The following is a 23,402-nucleotide window of genomic DNA, read 5'->3' as shown; positions in this document are numbered from 1 at the left end:
TGCCCTGAGGGCTGCATAGCCTTTCAGGTAATTTTCTGGGGCCACATGCCAGTGGTGGGTGGGGCCAGAAGCAAAAGTGGGTGAAGTAATTGATGCCAATTTTACCTTTCTACAGCAGCTTAGTAGAGACACATAAACACCTCTATCCTCCATCCAGGTGAGAGTTCAAGAACCCATTCCAGCCAGGGAAAAACAGTCAGGGAGGATAAGGTGTTGGGCTGGTGAGGGGAGTGGCTTTTGGAGAAGGGGTGGAGTCAAGGAAGGGGTGTGGCCTTGAAAGAGGCAGATAGAGAGGCCTGTGGAGCACATTTGGCCCTTGGGCCTGAGGCTTTTCCCCACCCCATCCTTATGACACATGCAACTCTTTGCCTAATCTGAAAAGCCTTCTGCAAGCGACTGGTTCAGACATCTGGCAGGTGTGGTCTGTTCTCCCCCCAGAAGAAGAAGAAGAAGAAGAAGAAGAAGAAGAAGAAGAAGACGAGGAGGAGTTTGGATTTGATATCCCACTTTATCACTACCCGAAGGAGTCTCAAAGCGGCTAACATTCTCCTTTCCCTTCCTCCCCCACAACAAACACTTTGTGTGGTGAGTGAGGCTGAGAGACTTCAAAGAAGTGTGACTAGCCCAAGGTCTCCCAGCAGCTGCATGTGGAGGAGCAGGGAAGCGAACCCGGTTCACCAGATTACGAGTCTACCGCTCTTAACCACTACACTACACTGGCTCTCATCAAAGATGTGTGACTAGAAACCCTCTGGCCAGGGAGGGAGTGGGAGGGAAAAGTGTGTTTTAGAAAGAGAGAGACAGAAAAGGGATGGCACCGCCCACATACAGCTCTGGCCCCTCCCACTGTCAGCAGGCAGCCCCCAATAGGATAGGAGTCAGTGTGACACAGTGTTTAGGGAGTTAGACTAGGACCTCAGCAGCCAGGGTTCAGATTCCATGCTTGGCCTTGAAGCTCACTGGCTGACTTTGGACCAGTCCCTGCCTCTCAGCCTAACCTACATCACAGGGTTGTTTTGATGACGACATGGGGAAAATGAGGAAGAATATGTAGACCACCATGAGTGCCTTGGAGGGAAGGTGGGATATAAATGCAATAAATAATAAATAAATGATTAATTAATTGGAACAAATGCTCAATAAAGACCAGGCATAAGCTAAGCACCAAGTAAGCTCTGTGCAAGCAAATCAGGAAGGATGCTCACCTGCCCTTTGGCTGGCAGGGCAAACAACACTCTTTATTTGCAACATGCAAATGCACTCTGTCAGCAACAGGTCTCCTCTTGCACACCTCATGTTTCAATCCATCGAACTATAAAAACCTCCACATATAACCTTATCCTTAATCCCTCGGCTGAGTTACAAAGAGGAAAAGGCACAGCCACACATTGGAAACTGGCAGGAAATTGAATGGCTCCCAATGGGATGATAACAAAATAATTAGGCAGCTATAGACTCCCCCCTCCCTTCTCTCCTAATGTTGGGAAAAAGTAATAATACTCATTCTCACTAGACAGCAGGCGGCCAGCAATTATGAGCTGCGTGTAAAGTTCAAAAGTGCTTTCCGAGCCAAGAGATGTTCTTGCAGAAATGCTAGCTAACGGCTCTCCGAGGTACATGGGCTGAGATTGCAGAGGGGATGGCTGGTGGAAAAATAGCAGGACAGGAATTTGTTCGCAGACGGCTCTCTCTGGGAAAGAGAAGGCACTTTGGCTAGCTCTGGAGCCACCAGTGCATAGGAGAGGGGGCTACAAACATGGACATTTTGCAACATCAGGGGGAGGGGATCAGAACAAAAAAACAGATGTTGTTGCCCTGGTCCTTGTGCCTATGCATACTTATTCTGAAAAGTCTGATCAAGGAAGCAAATGAGAGTTTTTAAGGTAGAACAATACAGGCATGGTTGTTTGTGGATTGAACCCATGGATGGATGGCTGCTGCACATCAAAAATCTGCCAGGACCAAATTCAGCCCCCTCTGTCCACAGGGCTCTTCCTTGTGAGTAAGAAAGAGATCTTTATTGGAGTACTAACCAATACTGGTGCAGCAGCAAACATGGGAACCAGAAGTCACGATTCTGAAGTATACAAATGAAGCAAGAAGTTCAGGACTGAAGAGAAGCAACCAAGATGTCCCAATGGTTATCGCACCCTTCCTGCCCAGCTTCGAAAGAGACTTGCTTGCTTTGCGGGAATGCCAGTTGTGCCAAGACGCACACTTCGTCTGGGCACATGTGCCTGATCCCAACTGCAGAAGTGACACCTGGCTCTTGGTGACAAGGCTGCATCCTGCCCCTCTGGCTCTGCTGCCACTGCCTCTTTCTCAGCCCCCACCCCCCACAGGCTGGCTGAGGTCTTCTGCACTCCCCAATGGGGCTCTGAACGAAGGGCAATGGAGAGAGCCAGCAGATCAGCTTGTCCATCTCTGATAAAAGGTAAAGGTAAAGGGACCCCTGACCATTAGGTCCAGTTGTGGCCGACTCTGGGGTTGCGGCGCTCATCTTGCTTTATTGGCCAAGGGAACCGGCATACAGCTTCCGGGTCATGTGGCCAGCATGAGTAAGCCGCTTCTGGCAAACCAGAGTAGCGCATGGAAATGCCGTTTACCTTCCCGCCAGAGCGGTTCCTATTTATCTACTTGCACTTTGACATGCTTTCGAACTGCTAGGTTGGCAGGAGCAGGGACCGAGCAACGGGAGCTCACCCCATTGCAGGGATTCGAACCGCCAACCGTCTGATCAGCAAGTCCTAGGATCTGTGGTTTAACCCACAGCGCCACCCGTGTCCCTGTCCATCTCTGATACTTGGCATCAAAAGTGGAGAACCCTTGTCCACCAACCCTGGATGACAACCTTAACACACACACAGCCTGCTACATATCTCTCCTTATTGTCCACATCCACCTGGGGCTGCCAAACCATGCCAGATCCCAACAAAGCTCATGCTGAGATTTCAGAGTCCTCCAGAAGATTAAGTTCCACCCTAAATGCCCATCCCGTCCAGCATTCCAATTTGGAGGAGGGACTTAGCTCAGCGGTAGAGTATCTGCTTTGTAAGCGGAAAGTCCCAGGTTCAGTTCCTGGCATCTCCAGGTAGGGCTGGGTGAGAATCCTGCCTGAAAGCCTTTCAGTCAGCATGAGCAATACGGAGCTGGATGAACTACTCACTGGTCTGACTTGATATGAGACAGCTTCCTATGTCCTTATCCGTAAAATTCAGTTTTTTAAAGAGAGAACAGAGGGAGGTTTTAATTTCGCCCCCCCCCCAAAAAAAAACCTCTGGGGTGAGTGTGTCAGGGTGGGGGGCTTGGGATTTCATAAATGGCCCCTTCTTCTCCCCATGGTTTGAAGAGGGGAGGTCAGGATATCAAATTCTTTGGCCTGCATGAAGCCAGATGAAATGGCAATGGGAGATTCAGCAGCAGCTGACAACTATAACTATTATTACTGGCGGTCTTCCGAATGTGCAGAAAATCTATCCTACACCAGATCGTATTCCATCCAAGAAATAATGGAGGCTGCAAACTCATCACACCAGCTTCTTGTCACAGGAAAGGAATATTGTATACATGGACTTGGGAGTGGCCAGCCAGATGCTGCTGAGAACCCAATAAAATGAACCAGAGCATCATCATCATCATTATTATTATTATTATTATTATTATTATTATTTCTATACCACCCTTCATCTGAGGATCACAGGGCAGTTTACAATATAACAACACAAAAATATATCATAGTAACAAATGAAAACAGTAACTCACCTCACCCCGGTTTTAAAAGTCATGGATCGTTTAATTAGCCAAAGGCCTGGGAGAAAAGGATATGTAAAGAAGGGGCTAGGCGAGCCTCTCTGGAGAAAGCATTCCACAATGGGGAGCCACCACAGAAAAGGCCCATTTTGATGTTGCTGACCTCCAGACCTCTCACGGAGGAGACACACAAAGAAGGGCCTCAGATGATGATTGTGGGGTCTGTGTCGGTTCCACTGGGGAGAGGCAGTCCCTGAGGTATTGCAGTCCTGGGCCATTTATGGCTTTATAGGTCAAAACCAGCACTTTGAATTGGGCCCGGAAACTAATCAGCAGCCGTGCATTGCTGAGCCAGGATTGGCTTTACTGACTCAAACCATCTTACCTGGTGAGCAACCTGGCGGCTGAATCCTGCACCAGCTGAAGTTTCCGAACCATCATCAGGAGCAGCCCCACATATAATGTGTTGCAGTAATCTAACCAAGAGCATTCTCCACTCCTGTGGTTTCTAACAACTGGTATTCAGGCACCTACTGCCTCCAACAATAGAGCACAGTCTTAGCCCTCCATGAATTTGTCTAAACTTCTTTTCAAGTTGGTAGCCACCTCTTGTGGGAATATTTCAACTCTGGGCTATGTGATGAAGTACTTCCTTTTGCCTCCCCTGAATCTTCCAGAATTCAGCTTCATTGCATGCCCCCAAGTTGTAGTATTATGGGAGGAGAACAACTTTTCTCTACGCACTTCCTCCATGCCATGCATAATTATATTCTGTCTTGATACCCAACAATGAAGAATCAACTCGAAACTTCATTTACCCAAGCAGAATCTTATTCACTAAGAGGACTTCCGGGGAGGTGCCTCCGGTAATGGCGGAATTCCTCTGACCGGGAGGAATCTGCTCCGTGGGAATCTGGGTCTGGCCGCCACGGCGAAGGCGGAGACCTGTTAAAATCACAGGCGGGAGAAGCCTGTGAGCGTGGGATTCGGCGGGCACCTTTTGCGCCTCCCCCACTCGCAGGGAACCCCAGTTTTTGGGGCTCCGGAGCGACGTGGGGTGAGCGGCGCGGTGCATCGAATCGTCTGCTTCTTCCACGGAGTGAAGCCGCATAGCTGTTGCTGGAGAGCGCTGACCTTTTCCTGTGGACAATTTGACCTTAAAGTAATTACCCGTGAGTAGAGCTGAAGCGGAAGAATTGGATTTCTAAATGTTTAATTTGGTACCGTAATGGGGAGGTTCAAAACAGGAAGTCTGCCTTCCCCTTTTGTAAATAGACTGAGGCAATGAAGTTGCAAGCTGGAGTCCTGGAAAGCCTTTTGCAAAAGATTAAATTTCCATCGATAAAGAACATTAAACCCCCTCTTGGAGGCAGGAGAAGAGAGGGGGAAGTTGCGGATTGAGTATGCCTGTGGGAGAGAGCGAAGAGATTTAAAACACCGCCGCTCTGACCCTGGAAACGGGCTGCCAGCAGGACTGACGTCTTTTGGAATTTTCATTGACAGCGTTTAGAACGTTCATTGACAGCTAGTTAAACAAGAGAAATACATTGTTTCTACTGTCTCCGGCTGCTTTAAAAAGGAGTAAAAGTAACTGAAAATTGAAACTAATTTGAAACTAATTTTGGATTGTTTAAAAGAGGATACTATTGACTATTACAAATAGAAACTGTTTCCCCCTAGTGGAAGCCTTTGAAACCGGTTGCTTTACAAGAGCTGGGCTAGGGGAATTTCCAGCTGCAAGTTAAAAACCGTGAGACTCTGGGACTGACCTTGAATCTTTTAAGTGTTATGGTAAATGGAAGAGGAAAAACAGACCAGTCAACTGCTGACAAAACATTAAGGTCTGGGAGGACTTGGCAACAATCTAGGAGAGGTCCATCATCAGGCCCCCCTGCTCCTTCTTTTGCTGCCTTCGTACCAGTATATTTAAAACCAAGAGGAATGTCAACAGAAGAGGCTTTAGTGGCTGCATTATATAAGATAAATGACTCACTGGATCAGCTTAACAGGAAAATGGACACGATAAATGCGAAAGTGGATGTTTCAATTACTAAAATTAGCTTAAATACAGAAAGTATAAATAATACCTATACAGAAACCACCCAGAAATTGATACAGGAACCTACTTTGATACGGCAAACTGCGGAGGAAGCCAGGGAAAAAGCTGTTGCTTCTGAATGTAAAGTAACACAATTGGAGAGAAAGAGAAAGAGAGCCCCAGCCCTACAGAGGCAATTTGATGAACATAAGTTGACGCTTGCTATGACTGAACTTAAAGAAAAACAGACGAATTTGAGGATCAGAGTTCACCTTTGGTGGACATGCCCAAGGATTAAGACACTTTGGGAGATGATTCGTAACGAAATGAAAAAGGTATTTAAATATACCCTTTTGAAGAAACCAGAGGCCTTTCTCCTGGGCATGGTCGGCCAATTGGTGTTAAAGAAGGATAGAACTTTTTTCACGTATGCAACAATAGCAGCAAGAATACTCATTGTGAAGTACTGGAAGACACAAGATTTATCTATTCGGGAAGAATGGCAGATGAAGTTGATGGACTATATGGAATTGGCGGAAACGACTGGCAGAAATCCGAGACCAGGGAGAAGAGTCGGTGGAAGAAGACTGGAAAAAGTTTAAGACTATTTATAGAAATACTGTAAAAATAATGAATGTTAGAAAAATGTTGGAATGAAGTTATATGGCTTTAGTAGAAACGCTATAAGGAATCAAGTATAAATAGATTAATAGAGTATTAAAGGGAAAAATAAGGTTAGAATATGTTAAGATAATTATAGGATAGAAAACAGAGGAAGATGGAAAGGAATTGCTGAAACAATTAACAGAAGTGGAATACAAAAAGGGAGGTGTGAGGAGGTAGTGGAAATAAGGGAATGAAAGATAAGATATTGAAATTGTTTTGGGTTTTAAATGTTTTGTGTGTTGTTTTGTTAGTCTTATGTTTTGTTTTTTGTTTTTTTGTTTTTCTGTTTTGTTGTGTTTAAACGGTTGGAAAATTAATAAATATTATTATTATTATTATTTTAAAAAGAATCTTATTCACTAACGCCCAGGAGTGAGTGAAGTCATAGATTATGGCTAGAGGTGCACATTTCTCCTTTAACAGCCAGCAACATATGGATATTCATTCCGGATAAGCAGAAGGTGGTGGCTGGTAGGCTCTGCGCTTTGGCGCTGGAATGCGTGCAAATACCTGCCATATTAGCATGACTTAGTAAGCGCAGGTTTTGCAAACAGCCTAAAAGGAGGCCCATCTGCCAAGCATACAGCAGTGAGTTGGAGCATGGAAACGTTTACACTTAGAGGAGGGTTCTGATATTGTCAACAGACCCCGGAAGAAACAAATAAAATGATCAAGGAGCAAGAGAAGATACCACGATGCCAAGATTTGCTCTTTTCTTTAGTCCTGTTCTAGGGGTACAGAATCTCACTTTTAGCCCTCCAACCTTCTCCATCTAGCCTCCAGGAGTCTCCCCAGGCCCAAAACATCACCAGCCCTATTTCATGTCATGGTTTTGCCCAATTGGAATCTGTCCTTGAACTCTGAATGTGTCTTGCTTAGAGAGGCAAGTAGAAACTAAGGGTCATATCCAACTAAGCCTTACACAAAGTATACCAACTGAAATTCATGAACCTAAGTTAGGCGCGCACACACACACACATACACACACACAGTGGTACCTCTAGATGCGAACGAGATCCATTCTGGAGCCCCGTTCACATCTAGAAGCAAACGTAACCCACGTCTGCGCGTGCGTAGGTCACATTTCGGTGCTTCTGCGCATGCGCGTGACGTCATTTTGAGAGTCTGTGCATGCACAAGCAGCGAAACCCGGAAGTAATGTGCTCCGTTACTTCCGGGTTGCCGTGGAGCACAGCTCGAACACACTCATCCTGAAGCACATTCAACCCGAGGTATGACTGTATACACACACACACACACACACACACACACATATATACAGGTAACTCCTGTTTCAGGCATGACTGATATGTATAATCATAGATTCATAAAGCTGGAAGGGACCCTGAGTATCATTTAGTCCAACCCCCTGCAATGCAGGAATATGCAGCTGTCCCATATGGGGATCAAACCTGCAACCCTGGCATTACCAGCACCACGCTCTAATCAACTGAGCTATCTGCCTGATGTACAGGGGTACCTTGGTTCTCGAACTTAATCCATTCCAGGAGTCCATTCGACTCCTGAAACCATTCAAAAAGCAAGGTGTGGCTTCCAATTGGCTGCAGGAGCTTCCAGCACTCAAGTGGAAGCCACATTGGACGTTCGGCTTCCGAAAATTGTTTGCAAACCAGAACACTTACTTCTGGGTTTGTAGCGTTCAGGAGCTGATTTGTTCAGGAGCCAAGCCATTCGAGTACCAAGGTACCACTGTACGCTTTCCTTTGGACCACATCAGCGAGACTAAGAGGGGGGCCTTGTTGTCTAGGCAGCTCAGGACCTCCATACCCACCACCCAGGCTTGTGCCCCAGGGAGGTCACTTCGATACTGCTAATGCAGTGGTTTGACTCCCCCCCCCCAGAAGTGCACTCCATTGTCTCTTGAGGCAGATGGATGCCAACAGCAACTCCAGGGCCAAGGAGCCCTGATCTGCACTTCCCTAACTCCAGTTGGGCCTCTATGCAACAAATATCAAGGCCTGCTTTGGCTCCTGCTTTCTCAACATGGGCATTCATCATCTGCATCTGACAACCAAAATCAGTCAACGTTCAAACATTTCTGGAGACCAGGGCCCACCTGCGTAGCTCCTGCCAGCTGTTGCAATCATTTACACTGCTTGTCAGCGAAAGCTTCTCCTCCGAAAGCAGACAAAGTGCCGCTATCAAGGAGCCCTGTTTCAGCTTGACATTGTGCAGAGTAAGTACAGTTCAACAACCGCAAGGAAGAATGCAGTGGTGGCTGGAATGCACACAGCTTCCAAAGCATCTGAAGGGGACCCACGGATGGAGGGCAGAGGGGGGAAAGGGGCCTCCCTTTCTGCCATGCCCCTCATTAGTTTTACCACCAAAGCTTGCTGTGTTGTTGGGTATTCTCAGAACACACATAATCACTAATTAGCACATTCTCAACATTGCTTGGCTTCTTGAATTGTTGCATAAGCCACTCTGAGCTGCGGGTAAGGGGTGTTGTTGAAAATTAGAGGCTACATTTAAAAGGGTTCCTGGAAGGAAGGAAGGAAGGAAGGAAGGAAGGAAGGAAGGAAGGAAGGAAGGAAGGAAGGAGAACCATGCCCCATCTAGTCCAATAGCCTATTCTCACAGTGACCATCAAGATGCCTATTCTTGGATGTCTACAAGCAGGACCTGAGCACAACAGCATTCTCCCCTTCTATGGTTTCCAACAACTAGAATTAAGAAGCATACCAATAGCCTCCTTCTCCCCCATGAATTTGTCTAATCCTATCTCATAGTTACCCATGTTGGTTGCCATCACTGCCACTAGTGAGAGTCTGTTCCATAGTTTAGCCATAGAGATCACACCAAAACTTACTGTGGAATCACAGAAGTTTAGAGTTGGATGGAATCTTTGAGATCACCCAGTCCAAACCCCTTTTGTTTTTGATGTTTCCCTTCCACTGAAATGCATTGGAATCAGTTATGGAATTAATCAGAGTAGTTTCAGCCACAGTGGATAGCAGGATGAATCATTTAGGTTTCAGCAGAAGCTGAACTGTAGCGGAACGGAAACAGCGCTGGTTGAACAGAAAGCAAGACAGGATGGAAATTGCTATCTGCTTACATCCCTACTTGAGGCAAACTCCTGGGCTCTGAATTCTTTCATTCTAAGGGTATGCATTTTTTACTTTAGTTGGCAGATATGAGGGTTCTGGGGGACGGGGCAGAATAAAGAGGGAGATCCCACATTGTGATTCCTGCAGTTATAGAGGTTGGACCAGGTGACCCTTTGGATTCCTTCCAATGCTACAATTCTATGATCCTGTGACCTATGCTTGCTGATCTAATGTGTAGATCTACTCAAAGAGTGTGTGTTGGAATGGAGAGGTGAAGAATCAACAGGATTCCTGCTCCCCAACCAGCTCCTCTGTTTCTCACCTTCTCCAAAGCTCAGTGTGAGCGAGATAAGATACTCTCCCCACTGCTTGTTTCTCAAGCCCTCTGGCACACACACAGAGGGCTGGAGGGAGAGATATTTTTATGTGCTTTGGACAAGAAACAGCAGGAGCCTCTCCCACCCACTCCCCTCCTGTAAACTCAGGGGAGAGAGATCTCACCTCTCTCCCACTGCCTCTACACCTGCCAGGGGACTTAGAGGGAGAGCGGTTGTGTTAGGGAACACAGCTTGTGGCTAGCTAGCTAGAGGTTAGCAAAGCTACTATTAGGAGACCCAAGGCTATGGGCTCCACCTACGACTGTCCCCAGGGTCATCCCAGTGGTGACAGATGCTCATTGCGACTGATAGGGTGGAAGGCAGGGAAACGAACAGTAGGGGGAGCCAGAGCTGGTGACAGACAGAACACCCTCTCAGTGGTTGTAAGGAAGAAGGCAGGCAGGCCTAGCTGAGGGCAATCTGGGGTTGGTGGGGCAACACCCTATTTACCCTACTAGACTACCCTCTTCAACTGCCTAATCCTGAGACTGATAAGGCTGGGCTAAGCACCCCTGGTGCAGACAGGATTTGTCAACTCCCAGCTGATTTCAACCTCCCACTCACCCTGTAAACATGACTCACCAGAGCTCCAGAGGAAAGCAAAAGAAAAGACCAGTTGGCTTCAGCAAACGAAAAGCAGGGCCCTAAAATAACAGATTTTTCAGCTGCCTGAACTTTTAGCTCCAGGTGTATAAATCAAGTTAATGAGCTGAGAACTTGGAGGGCTTCTTGGCTTTCCTCTTCTTAACATAACAAATTGATGATGATGGTGATGGGTGAGATATATATATATGTAACTCTTGTAAGAAGTGAAACTATTCCAGGTAAAGCTTGTTGTATGCAGCAGAAAAAATATTTAAAACCTGATTTCAATTGCACTCATCCTCTGAGACAATGGTCTTCTGCCATCCCAGATGAGGAAGTGATTAATGAGACTCTTCCTCTGTCATCACTTCTTCGCTACAAATCTCTAACCCTGCATGCTTTTGCACATGTTCAGGAGAATCATTAATTTGTGATCATTAACTAGCATTATTACCTTTAAGGAACTCAAGGCAGCCCAAACGATTTTCTCCCCTGCTTCTCCATGTAGCCACGCAACAACCCTGAGAGATAGGTCAGGCTGAGAGGCAGGGACTTGACCCAATGTGAGCTTCATGCCTGAGTGGGGGTCTGAGCCCTGGTCTCTCATAATCTAGTCCAAGGTTCTAACCATTGCACCATGCTGGCTCTTACAAACTCTGGTCCTCCACCACCCCTTGCTTCTGCAGCCAAATACATAGAACCGTCCGGTCCAAGCCTATGCAATGCAGGAACCACAGCTCAAGAATCCTTGGCAGATTTGCTCTGCCCTTAGATCAGGGGCTTGGGAGCCCTTGGTCCTCCAGATGTTGCTCAACTACAACTCCCATCAGCCATGCTGATGGGAGCTGGAGTCCACCAACATCTGGAGGACCCCGTCCCCAATCCCCATTTTAAAAAGTAAAAATAAATTTAAAAAGGGAATCTCCAAACACTCCTTTTGTCCTGAGTGCATTCCACTCACCCCCCCCCCTTTAAATGCATTTACCAAACTTCCTTGCACAACTCAATAAGCTCCTCTAATATGTTGGCTTGCTTCCCTTCCCAGCCTCTCCATCAAAGTGTCTGGTGCTATCTGCTTGCCAACTATTAAATACCTAGTACTTGGCCGATGGACAAGCAGATAACTCAGGGCAAAGCGGAGCCTTGCTTTCCTCTCTCCTCCTGCTCCCCCACCCCACTTTACCTGTCAGAGCCAGGAAATCACCAAACCAAAAAAGAGGGGATGAACAAAGGGGTAAATCAACAAGAACAAAACCGGAGGCATGAGCCAATTTTACTCCCCCACCGCCACCTAATATGCTATGAAGCTAATGACTGTAATGGAAAAACCAGAAATACTGCAATGTAACTAATGGGGTAAGGGATGCGGGTGGCACTGTAGGTTAAACCACAGAGTCTAGGATTTGCCAATCAGAAGGTCGGTGGTTCGAATCCCCGCAACGGGGTGAGCTCCCGTTGCTCGGTCCCTGCTCCTGCCAACCTAGCAGTTCAAAAGCACGTCAAAGTGCAAGTAGATAAATAAGTACTGCTCCAGTGGGAAGCTAAACGGCATTTCTGTGCACTGCTCTGGTTCACCAGAAGCGGCTTAGTCATGCTGGCCACATGACCCGGAAGCTGTATGCCGGCTCCCTTGGCCAATAAAGTGAGATGAGCACCGCAACCCCAGAGTCGGCCACGACTGGACCTAATGGTCAGGGGTCCCTTTACTTTACCTTTAACTAATGGGGTGGGGGGAACACTTACAATGATATTGAGGTTGACTCAGGATTGTCCCAGTATGGAGAAGTAGAAAGATGTCTAGAATCATAGAATTGTAGAGTTGAAAGGGAGCAGAAGGGTCATCTAGTCCAACCCCCTGCAATGCAAGGAATCTTTTTGTCCAACGTGAGGCTTGAACCCGTGACCCTGAGATTACGAGTCTCCTGCTCTACCAACTGAGCTATCCCAGCTCTCTTACTTTTGTCCCAAAGAGCTGCAAGTTATTCACATGACGTTGTTTCTTCTACCTTCTCCTTGGAATCTTGTCTATTTCTGGTGCGCTAAGACTGGAGATAAGAACCCTGCTTCGTTTTCACACGCAAACACACTCCACCTCTTCATTCAGAAAAAATTAATATTGCAGATATTCTATGGAATCAGACGATCCATTGTGAGGATACATTTGTCTCAAAGAAAAGGGAACTGCTAAGGTCTAGTTTTTCTTTAGTACGGGTGCCTAAGGAACTTGAACTTGGTGAATTCTGATCCATACCAACCAAACTAATGCGATCGCCAGCTTTCACACTTCAGTTACCGCCAGACAGTCTGCATTTTGCAAAGGGTGTGAGCTCGTGTCAGAAATTTAGGCTTGCAATTAAAAGCAGATTGAAGCTTTCTATCACCCTGGAACAAGAGTTCCTCTTGGAAGGGGGGGCAGAGGATTTTTGCAGTTACAAACGCTGGAGGGGAAAGGCATTGGAAAGCATGGAATGGTGATCAAATGATGGGAGGACAAGTAACCGCTGCTCACACAAATCAGGGCAGGGCACAGGCATGCATGCAGAATGTAAAGGTAAAGGGACCCCTGACCATTAGGTCCAGTCGTGACCGACTCTGGGGTTGCGGCACTCATCTCAGTTTATTGGCCGAGGGAGCCGGCATACAGCTTCCGGGTCATATGGCCAGCATGACTAAGCCACTTCTGCCAAACCAGAGCAGCACACGGAAACGCCATTTACCTTCCCGCCGGAGCGGTACCTATTTATCTACTTGCACTTTGAAGTGCTTTCGAACTGCTAGGTTGGCAGGAGCAGGGACCGAGCAACGGGAGCTCACCCCATTGCGGGGATTCGAACCGCCGACCTTCTGATTGGCAAGCCCTAGGCTCTGTGGTTTAACCCACAGCGCCACCCGCGTCTGGGCACAAAAAGTGCCCTGACCTTTCACCATGGTAGCCCGGGCTGATGCTCCACATCTTCCAATGAGCTGCACCCTGGTACCTGGAACATCTCACCTTGGGTGAGCAACAAGGGGGAGCTGTGGCCCAATTCAAGGTCCAGAGGTCAAAAATGTCTGTATTTTCGAGAAGGAAAACAATACAGGAGTATACTCCACTGCTTTCTTCCCCTTGGCAAAAAAAAAAAATGTTCAAAGTTGATGCTCTTATGTTTGGAAAGGTCAGTCTCCAAAGTACCAGAAACTTCTCCCCAACTCCTTTATTTCCACACAAAGCTCTCTGCAGAAGCTTCAGGGAGCCAGATGGATCAGACATTAAAGGCTTGCTTTGCTCCCCCACTCAGCGCACCACATGCTGTTGGTCATTGGAAAATCTGGCTCAGGAACTGGGATACTATCTGTTCTGGAAGGGGTTGCACTCCCAGTGAAAGATTATGCTCGTAGCTGAAGAGTGTATCTTTGACCCTCTGGTACTCCTAGACTCCCCAGTGGGGGAAGCAACAAGAAGCATGTTTGCAGGAATACATTCAGGATTGTATCTAACAGCTGTTGCACCCAGGAGTTGTTGCCTACTGAAATGAATGGGCATGACTAACTTGGTTCCATTAATTTCACTGGGTCTACTCTGAATAAAACTTGGTTGGCTGCAATCCTTAGGGTGCAAGCTGCACCCTTTCACCCGATGGTGATGATAATTTTTTGTCTGCAAATTTAACATGTAAAAATATGAAAAGATGAAAGATGGTGACATTTGAATACATTTTAGATACGAATTCTATTAATGTTTAATTCTTTTTAATGGTTGCTTGTTTGTTTGCTTCCTATGTTTTTAGCTGCTCCTATTATATCTGTAAGCTGCCTTAGGTTCAGGGGGAAAGGTGGAGCATAAAGTAATTAATAATGATAACAATAATAATAATCTGTTACTATTTGTAGGTAGGCTCCAATCACATCCCAGAAAATTCAGGTTGCACAATTAAAGTTGGCTTGAAACTCTTGTTCTCCCAACCCAACCAACTTTTCCAGATAAGGAGCTTGATGTGAAAATGGGAAAGTGCAACATCGTTCTGCCTCCCTGCCAACAAATCAGGATGAATACTCAACAGACAGGTCATCTATAAAAGGTCTCAGCCACATCACATCCAGGTCACTTCAAAATAGTCAGCATTCAGACTTGCACAATTAAAGTGGATTCAAGCACTCCATCAACCGAGCACAAGAAACCCACTTTTTAAAAGAAATCAACTTTTTGTAGTTAGAAAGGTGACGGCAAAATGCTCTGAAAATTGGGGGACTGAACAAATATTGGGGGCATAAATATTGTGCAAGCAAATCAGAATGAATATTCATAGTCATATAATGTCCCTGCAAACTAATAAGAACTGGTGCTCAGTAAAGTCAGGGCATAATCTAACTTTTCCCTAAGCTTTGTGCCAGCCAATCAGGATATATGCTCAATGCATTGGTGATCTGGAGCTCTATGTGTGGCTACCCTCAAAGAGTATCTGGTAGCTGCAGTCGCTGCAAAGTCAGCAGCTAGGCTGCTTACATGTCCATAGGACCAGGAACCCATCACTTGATCTTTCAATACACCCCTGGTTACTGAATGTTATCCACCTGGGCTACATTTGTTTTAACTCTTGGAGCCCCAAAAGGCTTGAGGCCAGGCTATTTGAAGGACCTTGTGTTTCGTTACAAAGCTGTCCAGTTATGAAAATCTGCAGTGGAAGCCCTGCTGAGTATTTTACAGAGGCTTGCTTGATGTGCACAGGTGAGAAGGCTTTATCCTGTGTACAGTGGTACCTCGGGTTTAGTACTTAATTCGTTCCGGAGGTCCGTTCTTAACCTGAAACTGTTCTTAACCTGAAGCACCACTTTAGCTAAGGGGGCCTCCTGCTGCCGCTGCACCACTGCAGCACGATTTCTGTTCTCATCCTGAAGCAAAGTTCTTAACCTGAAGCACTATTTCTGGGTTAGCAGAGTCTGTAACCTGAAGCCTATGTAACCTGAGGTACCACTGTATATTAGAAAAATTCACTGATGAATTTTCACGGACGTTTTTTTTAAAAAAGTACAAATTAATGCAGAAATGTGGATAACCTAATTGAAGATTGGAAGAACGACAAATTGAGAGAAACTAAAGCTGTCAGATCCACCCAGCCCTGCTTTATGTTTGTGGATAATATTTCATGCACCTGGCAGAATGGGATGAAGTCTATAAAACCTAACATGCCATCATGTTAGCCTTTAAGGTGCCACACGATCCCAGGTTGGGTTTTGCTGCAACGGACCAACCCAGCTCGCTCTCTAGGACTTTTTCCAAGCAGGGATTCTTTACCTGTGATTCCTGCATTTCAGGGATTTGGACTAGATGCCCCTGGGGGGGCGGGTTCCCTTCCAACTCCACAATTCTAGGATTCCATGAACCGCAAGTGACCATGGACAAAGTCCCTGCAAACCAGCACAGGATGATCTCTGGCTAGATGCAACCAGCAAACTAAACAGGTCAGGCTGCCTGTCTCATCTCCACGCTGAGCCCAGCATCTGTAGCTTATCTGCTGCATCACACGTCTCCATGTGCAGCGGCTCGGGTCTTCTTTTACACAAAGGGCTATGAAGATTAGTTTTCCAGGAAGCCCCCAAGCGAGTCAGAAGGGCTTTCATCTCTCCCCCCACCCCTCGGGGGGCGCACGGGAAGATTGCTTTCCTGTCCACATTCTCCCCTTGGCCCAGGGGGATATCCGCGGAGCCAACTTAAAGCCACCTTGAGCACATAATGGAATTCAGGAAGATGTATCTGCGCTCGGGACCAAATTCCAGCAGCAAAGCCCATAAGCTTGTTACAGCTCTGCGGGGACCTCGCCATCAAACAGAACAGAAGGGCTGGCCTCCGACTAAAGGAGCTCTTTGTTTCAAGGGGAGGGAGAGTGCAAGGGGGGGAAAATACATTTGGGGAAGGAAATTTCAACCTGGCAGCCTCGCCGAGAAGGAGAAAAACGGCTTGTTCTTGGGGCCTCTCCAGATGGTTCTCTCGGTGCAATAGCGGCGCAAGCTCACTACTCAGCTGTTTGGAGAAATCCAACCTCCACCCACTTCCCCAATCAATATTGGGGGGAAGGCAGGAAAGGAAGGCCCCTCTTGCAAGAAGGTGGAATTTTCCCCAGTGCAAAAAGAGGGGCCTTTTTGCGGCCGATAAAATGCAGTCTTTGCCATCCTGATACTGCATCACAACAGTGCCCGCTGCAAGGAAATGCAAGGTACAGATGGAACAGGTAGCTGCAAAATATTGCGTTTACGACAGGGGAACCTCAGGCCCACATACGAATGTGGCCTTCAGAACTCTCCCCAGGCTACACTCTTCGCTGTTCTTGCTTCACATACACTTTGAGTGCTTTAGCCTGGCTGGAATGTGTCCCTGATCTGATCATGATCCTTGCTTGCCTGGACAGAGGCATGGAAACTAGCCTACGGTACAAAGATAAAAAATTACAGTTGTTGCTCCACCCACTTTGACCTCAGACTCCACCCACCATTGGCATACGGCCCCTGAAAGTGTGCCCAGAAGGGGCTGCGGCCCTTGGACTAAAAAGGTAAGGTTTTGTAAGCTTGCAGACCGCTTCCAGGTCCAAGAGCCTTCATAAAGGAGCTTCTTCAGGAAGAAGAACCTGGAGAGGCAAGAGACTCTGCACTTGCTATCAAGGGATGGCTGCTTCTGCCTGCCTGCTGTATAAAAGAAATATTTGCATTTGCTGCCCCTCCCACTTTTGCCTCTGGCCCCGCCCACTGCGGGCATGTCACCCACAGAACTGGCCTTGGGGCTGAAGGACAGACACCCCACTTCCTCTGATCCATGGATGGCCATCTGTTATGGCCCCTTTAGTTGAGATTCTTGCATTTCAGGGGTTTGGATTAGATGACCTTTGGGGTCCCTTACAACTCTGATTACACTCCCCATCACTTCCCCCACTCCTGAGCTACATAATGAAGAAACAAAGAAAAAACCAGTATTTGAAAGGAGCTAGAACATAGGTTTTAATAGGAGGGGGAGAAAAAGCCTTCTGTAAAATCGTCTGGAACAAACCATCTACACCTGGACCGATGTAACTCCCGTTTTAATAGCAAGGGAAATCCATTATTTCTGTCTGTGAGTTTTAGGCAGGTCATTAACGGGACGCACAAGAGCCAGGGCCAGAAAAGCATATTGCTATTTGGCTCGGCCTGAAACTGCTGTTTTGCACGCTATCCGATACCAGAATTTAGGAGGGGAGGCAATGACTATCTTGGCGTCAGCCCTAAGGGCAAAGTGTGCACACAGGAAAATAAATCCTGCATGTACCCCTGTATGGTAGGAAATTTGTTTTTATTTTATTTTTTGCATTTGTATCCCATCTTTTTCTCCAAGGTGCTCACATGGTTGTCCTCATTTAGTCCCCACAAAAACCCTGTGAGGTAGGTCTGGCTGAGCAGCTCAGTAAGCTTCATGGCTGTGGGGATTTGAACCCTGGTCTCCCAGGTCCTAGTCCAACACATTAACCACTGTACCACATTGGCTCTAGAAATCCAAGGGTCCTTCCTTAGGGGAAGATCAAGGAGGTGGAGGAACTCTGCTATGAGGAAAGGTTGCAGCATTCGTACGTAACATTTGAGTTTAGAGAAAAGGTGAGCAAGTTTCTTTGAAAGCTACTCCCAGGAAGGGGTCCCTGAGAGTCCCTAAGTTTATAGTATGGTATGGAAATAGTGGATGGACAAAATTCCCCCACCCTCATAACACTAGAAACTGTGGACATCCAACAAAGTTGAGTGCTGAAAGAGTCAGGACAGATAAAAGAAAGTCCTTCTTCATGTAGAGCCAGTGTGGTGTAGTGGTTAAGAGCAGTGGACTCGTAACCTGGTGAACTGGGTTCACGTCTCCACTCCTCCACATGCAGCTGCCGGGTGACCTTGGGCTAGTCACACTTCTTTGAAGTCTTTCAGCCCCACTCACCTCACAGAGTGTTTGTTGTGGGGGAGGAAGGGAAAGGAGAATGTTAGCCACTGAGACTCCTTAGGATAGTGATAAAGTGGGATATCAAATCCAAACTCCTCCTAGTGCATAGTTAAACTTCGGAACTCACTTCCACAGGAGGCAGTGATGACCACCAACTTGGGTGGTTTTGAAAAAGGATTAGACAAATCCATGGAGAGGGCTTTTGATGGAAACTAACAATGATGGCTATGCCCTGCCTCCGTTGTCAGAGTGCTTCTGAATACTAGTTGCTGGAAATGGCAAAAGAGGAGAGTGTTCTTGTGCTTGTGTCTTGCTTGAGGTTTCTCATAAGGGGCACCTGTGAGATGCTGGACTAGATCCAGCTGGGTCTTCTTATGTTCCTCAGACTTTCTGCATCAGCTCAGCAGCCAATGAGCCATTTGGAGTCACCGCCAGCTAGATTCTACTCAGAGACGGCCCCCTGGAATTAATGAGTCCCAAGCTTAGGTTCATTAACTTCATTGGGTCTACTCTTGAGTAGCACTGGATATAAGCCTTGATCTGGCATGTGCATACATGACAACCTGCATTTGTTCTCATTCACTGGAATGAAGTCTGAAGGAGAGCTATAGAAGGCCAGCTGTTTATTTGCATTCGTTCTTAGTTTTTATATGTGGAGATCATACAACGTTGAGTGAAGCAAGTCTTTCTAATGGGTTTTCCCCTCACTTTCCTTATTGCAGAAAGTATAATCTATTTTAGGGGAGAGGGGAGTCATTGATAGCCTCCATGCATTCTTCACTGGAAGCCATCCAAGTCAATTGTTCCTTTTGTGGGATACACAGTTGTAGTACCTAGTCAGTAATAAATCTCACAGAACAGCATGGCACTTAACTCTGAGAAAATGTGCATTATAAAGAGCTCTCCTGATGGGCAACCCAGTACACCAATTTTCCCCAGCCTCGCACCCCAAGATGCTTTGGGCTACAACTCCCATCAGCCCTGACCACCAACCCTTCTGGGCCTGGGACTCAAAGAGAGTTAGGAGTCCACTGACAGCTCGAGGGGGCCCAACTAGGGCAGGCTGCCATCCACGCTGACCAGAAAGCAAGTCCCATTGAAGCAAATGGAACTTCCTTTTGAGTTGCGATGCAGAGGATTATGCAGTTGGCATTTACTTCCAAAAACGTGCAATGGAAAAGATAGGAAAATTGGGATATTCTTTCATTTTGGAATGGAGCATGCAGAGAGAAGGGGGGAATATATTTTGCAGGAGGCTGAACACACCACACCCATAGATAACAAAAGGTCTCTTGCTACAGCATGATATTTGTGCTTTCTCTTGCGCACAGTCTCTCTCTCTCTCTCTGTGTGTGTGTGTGTGTGTGTGTGTGTGTGTGTGTAGGGAATTGCATCTGCTTTCAACAGATTATCTGAAAGAGACATCAAATGCCTTGATAGTGCTTCTATATTGTCACCTGTAATGATAATTACAGTTCATGAAAACAGATGTACCATGAAAGAAAGGGGAAGGAGGGAGAAAGCATGCTGAATCAGCAGCTAAAACCCACCTAACCAGATGAGTTCATGATTCTCCTGTAATCAGAACTCCCCAAAGCATGAAATGGATGTGTGCACTCAGCAATGGAGGTTCCTGAGGCCCATCGCAGCTCTGCATACTCCCGCAAGACTTAACATCGGAGGAAGCGAGATAGCTTAGTGGCAGAGCAGTTCCTCCACACACAGAAGGTTCCAGGTTCAATCTCTGACATTGTCCCAGTAGGATGTTTTACAGTGGTAACTTGGTTCTCATACTTAATCCATTCCAGAAGTCCGTTCCAAAACCAAAGCGTTCCAAAACCAAGGCACGCTTTCCCATAGAAAGTAATGCAAAATGGATTAATCTGTTCCAGACTTTTAAAAACAACCCCTAAAACAGCAATTTATCATGAATTTTACTATCTAACAAGACCATTGATCCATAAAATGAAAGCAATAAACAATGTACTGCAGTCACACAAGCAAGCAATCAGTAGCTGAACTGGGTTCCACACAATCACAAAAGCAACAAAAAAGAGCCACAAAAACAAAAAATAAATAGCAAAAACTGACAGATCTCAGCGTAACACTCAAAACGGAAGTGTAACACTCAAAGTGGAAGTGTAACACTCAAAACTGAGTATGTTTGGCTTCCGAAAAAAGTTCGCGAACCGGAACACATACTTGCAGGTTTGCAGTGTTTGGGTTCCAAGTTGTTTGAGAACCAAGGTACCACTGTATTATGTTTTTATATATGTTGGAAGCCACCAACATATTGCCATTGTTGTTGTGGTGGTGGTGGTGGTTGTTTAGGACATCCCTATTTTCATCGGAGAAATGTTAGCAGATATGTGGTATGTAGTGGAATTAAGCTCTCTCTCCCCCCCCCTTCCAGACCATTTCCCCCAATCCTGATTCTCCTCAGTCTCTCCCGCAACCCCTCAACTCACTGTGCAGCTGTTTGGCTGGGGCGGGGGGGGGGGGTTAAAGAGAGAGAGGCATTCACACACCTCCTTTGTAACATGCTGTCTGAGCCATAAAACATACCTACTCAGAAATGTGCCCCATTGAATGTATTGACCCCGAGTTCCCAAGCAAGCATGCCTAAGGTCAGGTTACTTAAAAAGAAAATTGTGTGATCCAGCTGTGGGTTTGTGTGTGTGTGCATCATGGGTGTGTGTGTGTGATCCCTGAAGTTTGTTGCTGGAGGTAGGGAGAGACACATGTATCGTGCCAACTGGAAGATCTCTCCAAATTACGGGATGTAAGGAGCACTTAGCGGGGTCTTTCCCAGAGAGAACCTCTCTTGCTATGATGACCTAACTGCCCCTCTCCCCAGCTGTTATGAATCAATGGAAACTGGTGAAAAGGCAGAGGAGACTGCGTCTCGCTTCCAAATGCAGGATTGCAGGCGGCGGCGCTCAGACATCACGCACACGTGCAAACATAAGAGGGAGACCTCGCTAGAAGACCTGAGATGTAAAAAAGAGACGGCGGCACAGCAAGAGCAGCAGTAAGAATTATTCCAAATCAGCAGGTCAGCACCAAGATGATCCCATAGTTCGGCTTGGCATGTTGCACAAGCCAGGTTGGAGATAGACAAATATGTAAGAGATATGTTTATACTGGCCACCAGCAACTGCCATTTGTACAAGCATATATGAACACAACTATATATTAAATTATTTCAGGCACTGGAAAATTGGGCAGACAGTCCCTCAATGTCCAAAACGCTAATCCATTGTGCTTTGCACGTGTGGGTTCGAATCCCACCTTCGTCACCAGTATTAAGTTGTGGGTGGACATAGCAGTCGACACAGAGATTTCTCCAAGTGGTTCTTTATAGTAAGCTGGAACTGAACTGAACTGAACAGCTCAGCCGGCCTGCTTTCCGCATGTCAATATTGTAACAACACCACCCCAGGGTTTCCCGCCTAAATTAACTTACGTGGACCTGAGTGAAAACTATACACACAATACCCCGGGTGGCCAGGGTGAGAACTTCAATACATAACAGTTATCATCCACTTAGGAGTTGACTCCCAACAGCCTGCTGTGCGTACCAAGCCAGGTCTCTGACTCAGGTGGAGAGGTGGCTCCACCTTAAGACTGACATGGGCGCAAGGGTCAGTTTGAAGCAGCTACTCACCATATTGGCAGCTGGGACCCTGGAAGCCTGCAGGGCAGTGGCAGACCTGAGAGGAGCCTTCCGCACACTTGCCTCCATTGAAACACACGCCGTAGTTGCAGACAGCTTTAAAAAAAAAAAAAGACAGATGACCATATGAGATACGGATGCACTGGATAAGTCAGTAGAGTATGAGACTCTTAATCTCAGAGTTGTGGGTTTGAGCCCCACAGAGGGTGAAAGATTCCTGCATTGCTGGGGGTTGACTCTTGTGGTCCCGTTCAGCTCTATGATTCGATGAGACCATTGACTGACACTCTAGAATATGAATTGGGGGCCATTCGCAGCACAAGAGCAAAAAATCCTTTCTGGGCGAACTTCCAGGGAACGCCTGCTGGCAGTGGGCAAAAAGGCAAAAGTGGGGCAGATCGAGAAATGCAAATTTCACCTAGTTTTTACAAATGGTCTCACACGCCTCTCTAGCCTCCATTTGGGCAAGCAGGAAGCCATCAAGGATACCTGGTCTCGGGTTGCTCTGGACAAAGTGTGGGAAGAGCACTGAGGAGTTGCTCTTTTGTACATCTCACAGCTAAGTGTTTCAAAAAAATGGCGTGCAAGTTCCGCCATGTGCAATGGAACTTCCAGGGACAACACAGCTTAAGTCACTGCAAAAGAAGGTCTCAGAGTACTCCAAATCATTTGCTATGTATGTCCACAGATCTAGCTGAAAGGCAATGCATTATATCCGCATTGATCATTGTAATGTGTCCCTAATTATTATTATTGTGTAATTATAAGGAAATTGCATGATCTTAGAAGGGAGTGTAGCTGTGACTATCCTGAAGGGACCTCGCACTTCTGAATTTGCCACTTCCCTCCTGCAGCCAGCACACTATACTATGCAGCAGAACAGAAAAGCACAACAACTTTTGTGTCCGGATTTGTACTTTTCGAAATATGGCAACCCTACCATATTGTGTCATACCGCTAGAACAGGGGTCAGCAACTTTTTTCAGCCGTGGGCCGGTCCACCGTCCCTCAGACCATGTGGTGGGCTGGACTATATTTTGGAGGGGGAAAATGAACAAATTCCTATGCCCCACAAATAACCCAGAGATGCATTTTAAATAAAAGCACACATTCTACTCATGTAAAAACATGATTATTCTTGAACCGTCTGCGGGCTGGATTGAGAAGGCAATTGGTCTGCATCCGGCCCACGGGCCTTAGGTTGCCTAACCCTGCACTAGAAGGACCTTTTTCATTGCTGGAAGAAGGAGGAGGAGGAGGAGGAGGAAGAGGAGGAGGATCTCTTCAGCAGTAGCAAAAGCCAAAAATCACGAGCAAC

At 46.6% G+C, this 23,402-nt stretch overlaps 1 protein-coding gene across 4 annotated transcripts in view; it reads right to left on the bottom strand.

Annotated features, from left to right (window-relative positions):
- MEGF6 (multiple EGF like domains 6) overlaps positions 1 to 23,402 on the bottom strand; it is a 221,695-nt gene that overhangs the window by 157,257 nt on the left and 41,036 nt on the right. For 3 of the 4 annotated variants that reach the window (XM_081015974.1, XM_081015973.1, XM_081015976.1), the window contains exon 4: positions 22,076 to 22,180. The exons of the other annotated variant lie outside the window; for it this stretch is intronic. In XM_081015974.1, coding sequence (XP_080872100.1) covers positions 22,076 to 22,180 — 105 coding nt within the window. The remainder of the gene's footprint in view (positions 1 to 22,075; positions 22,181 to 23,402) is intronic. 4 annotated transcript variants of the gene reach the window in all.

This window comes from Podarcis pityusensis (genome assembly GCF_964106645.2).
Source record: "Podarcis pityusensis genome assembly, chromosome: 8".
NCBI classification, from domain to species: domain Eukaryota; kingdom Metazoa; phylum Chordata; class Lepidosauria; order Squamata; family Lacertidae; genus Podarcis; species Podarcis pityusensis.
This window is presented reverse-complemented; position numbering and strand designations above follow the sequence as displayed.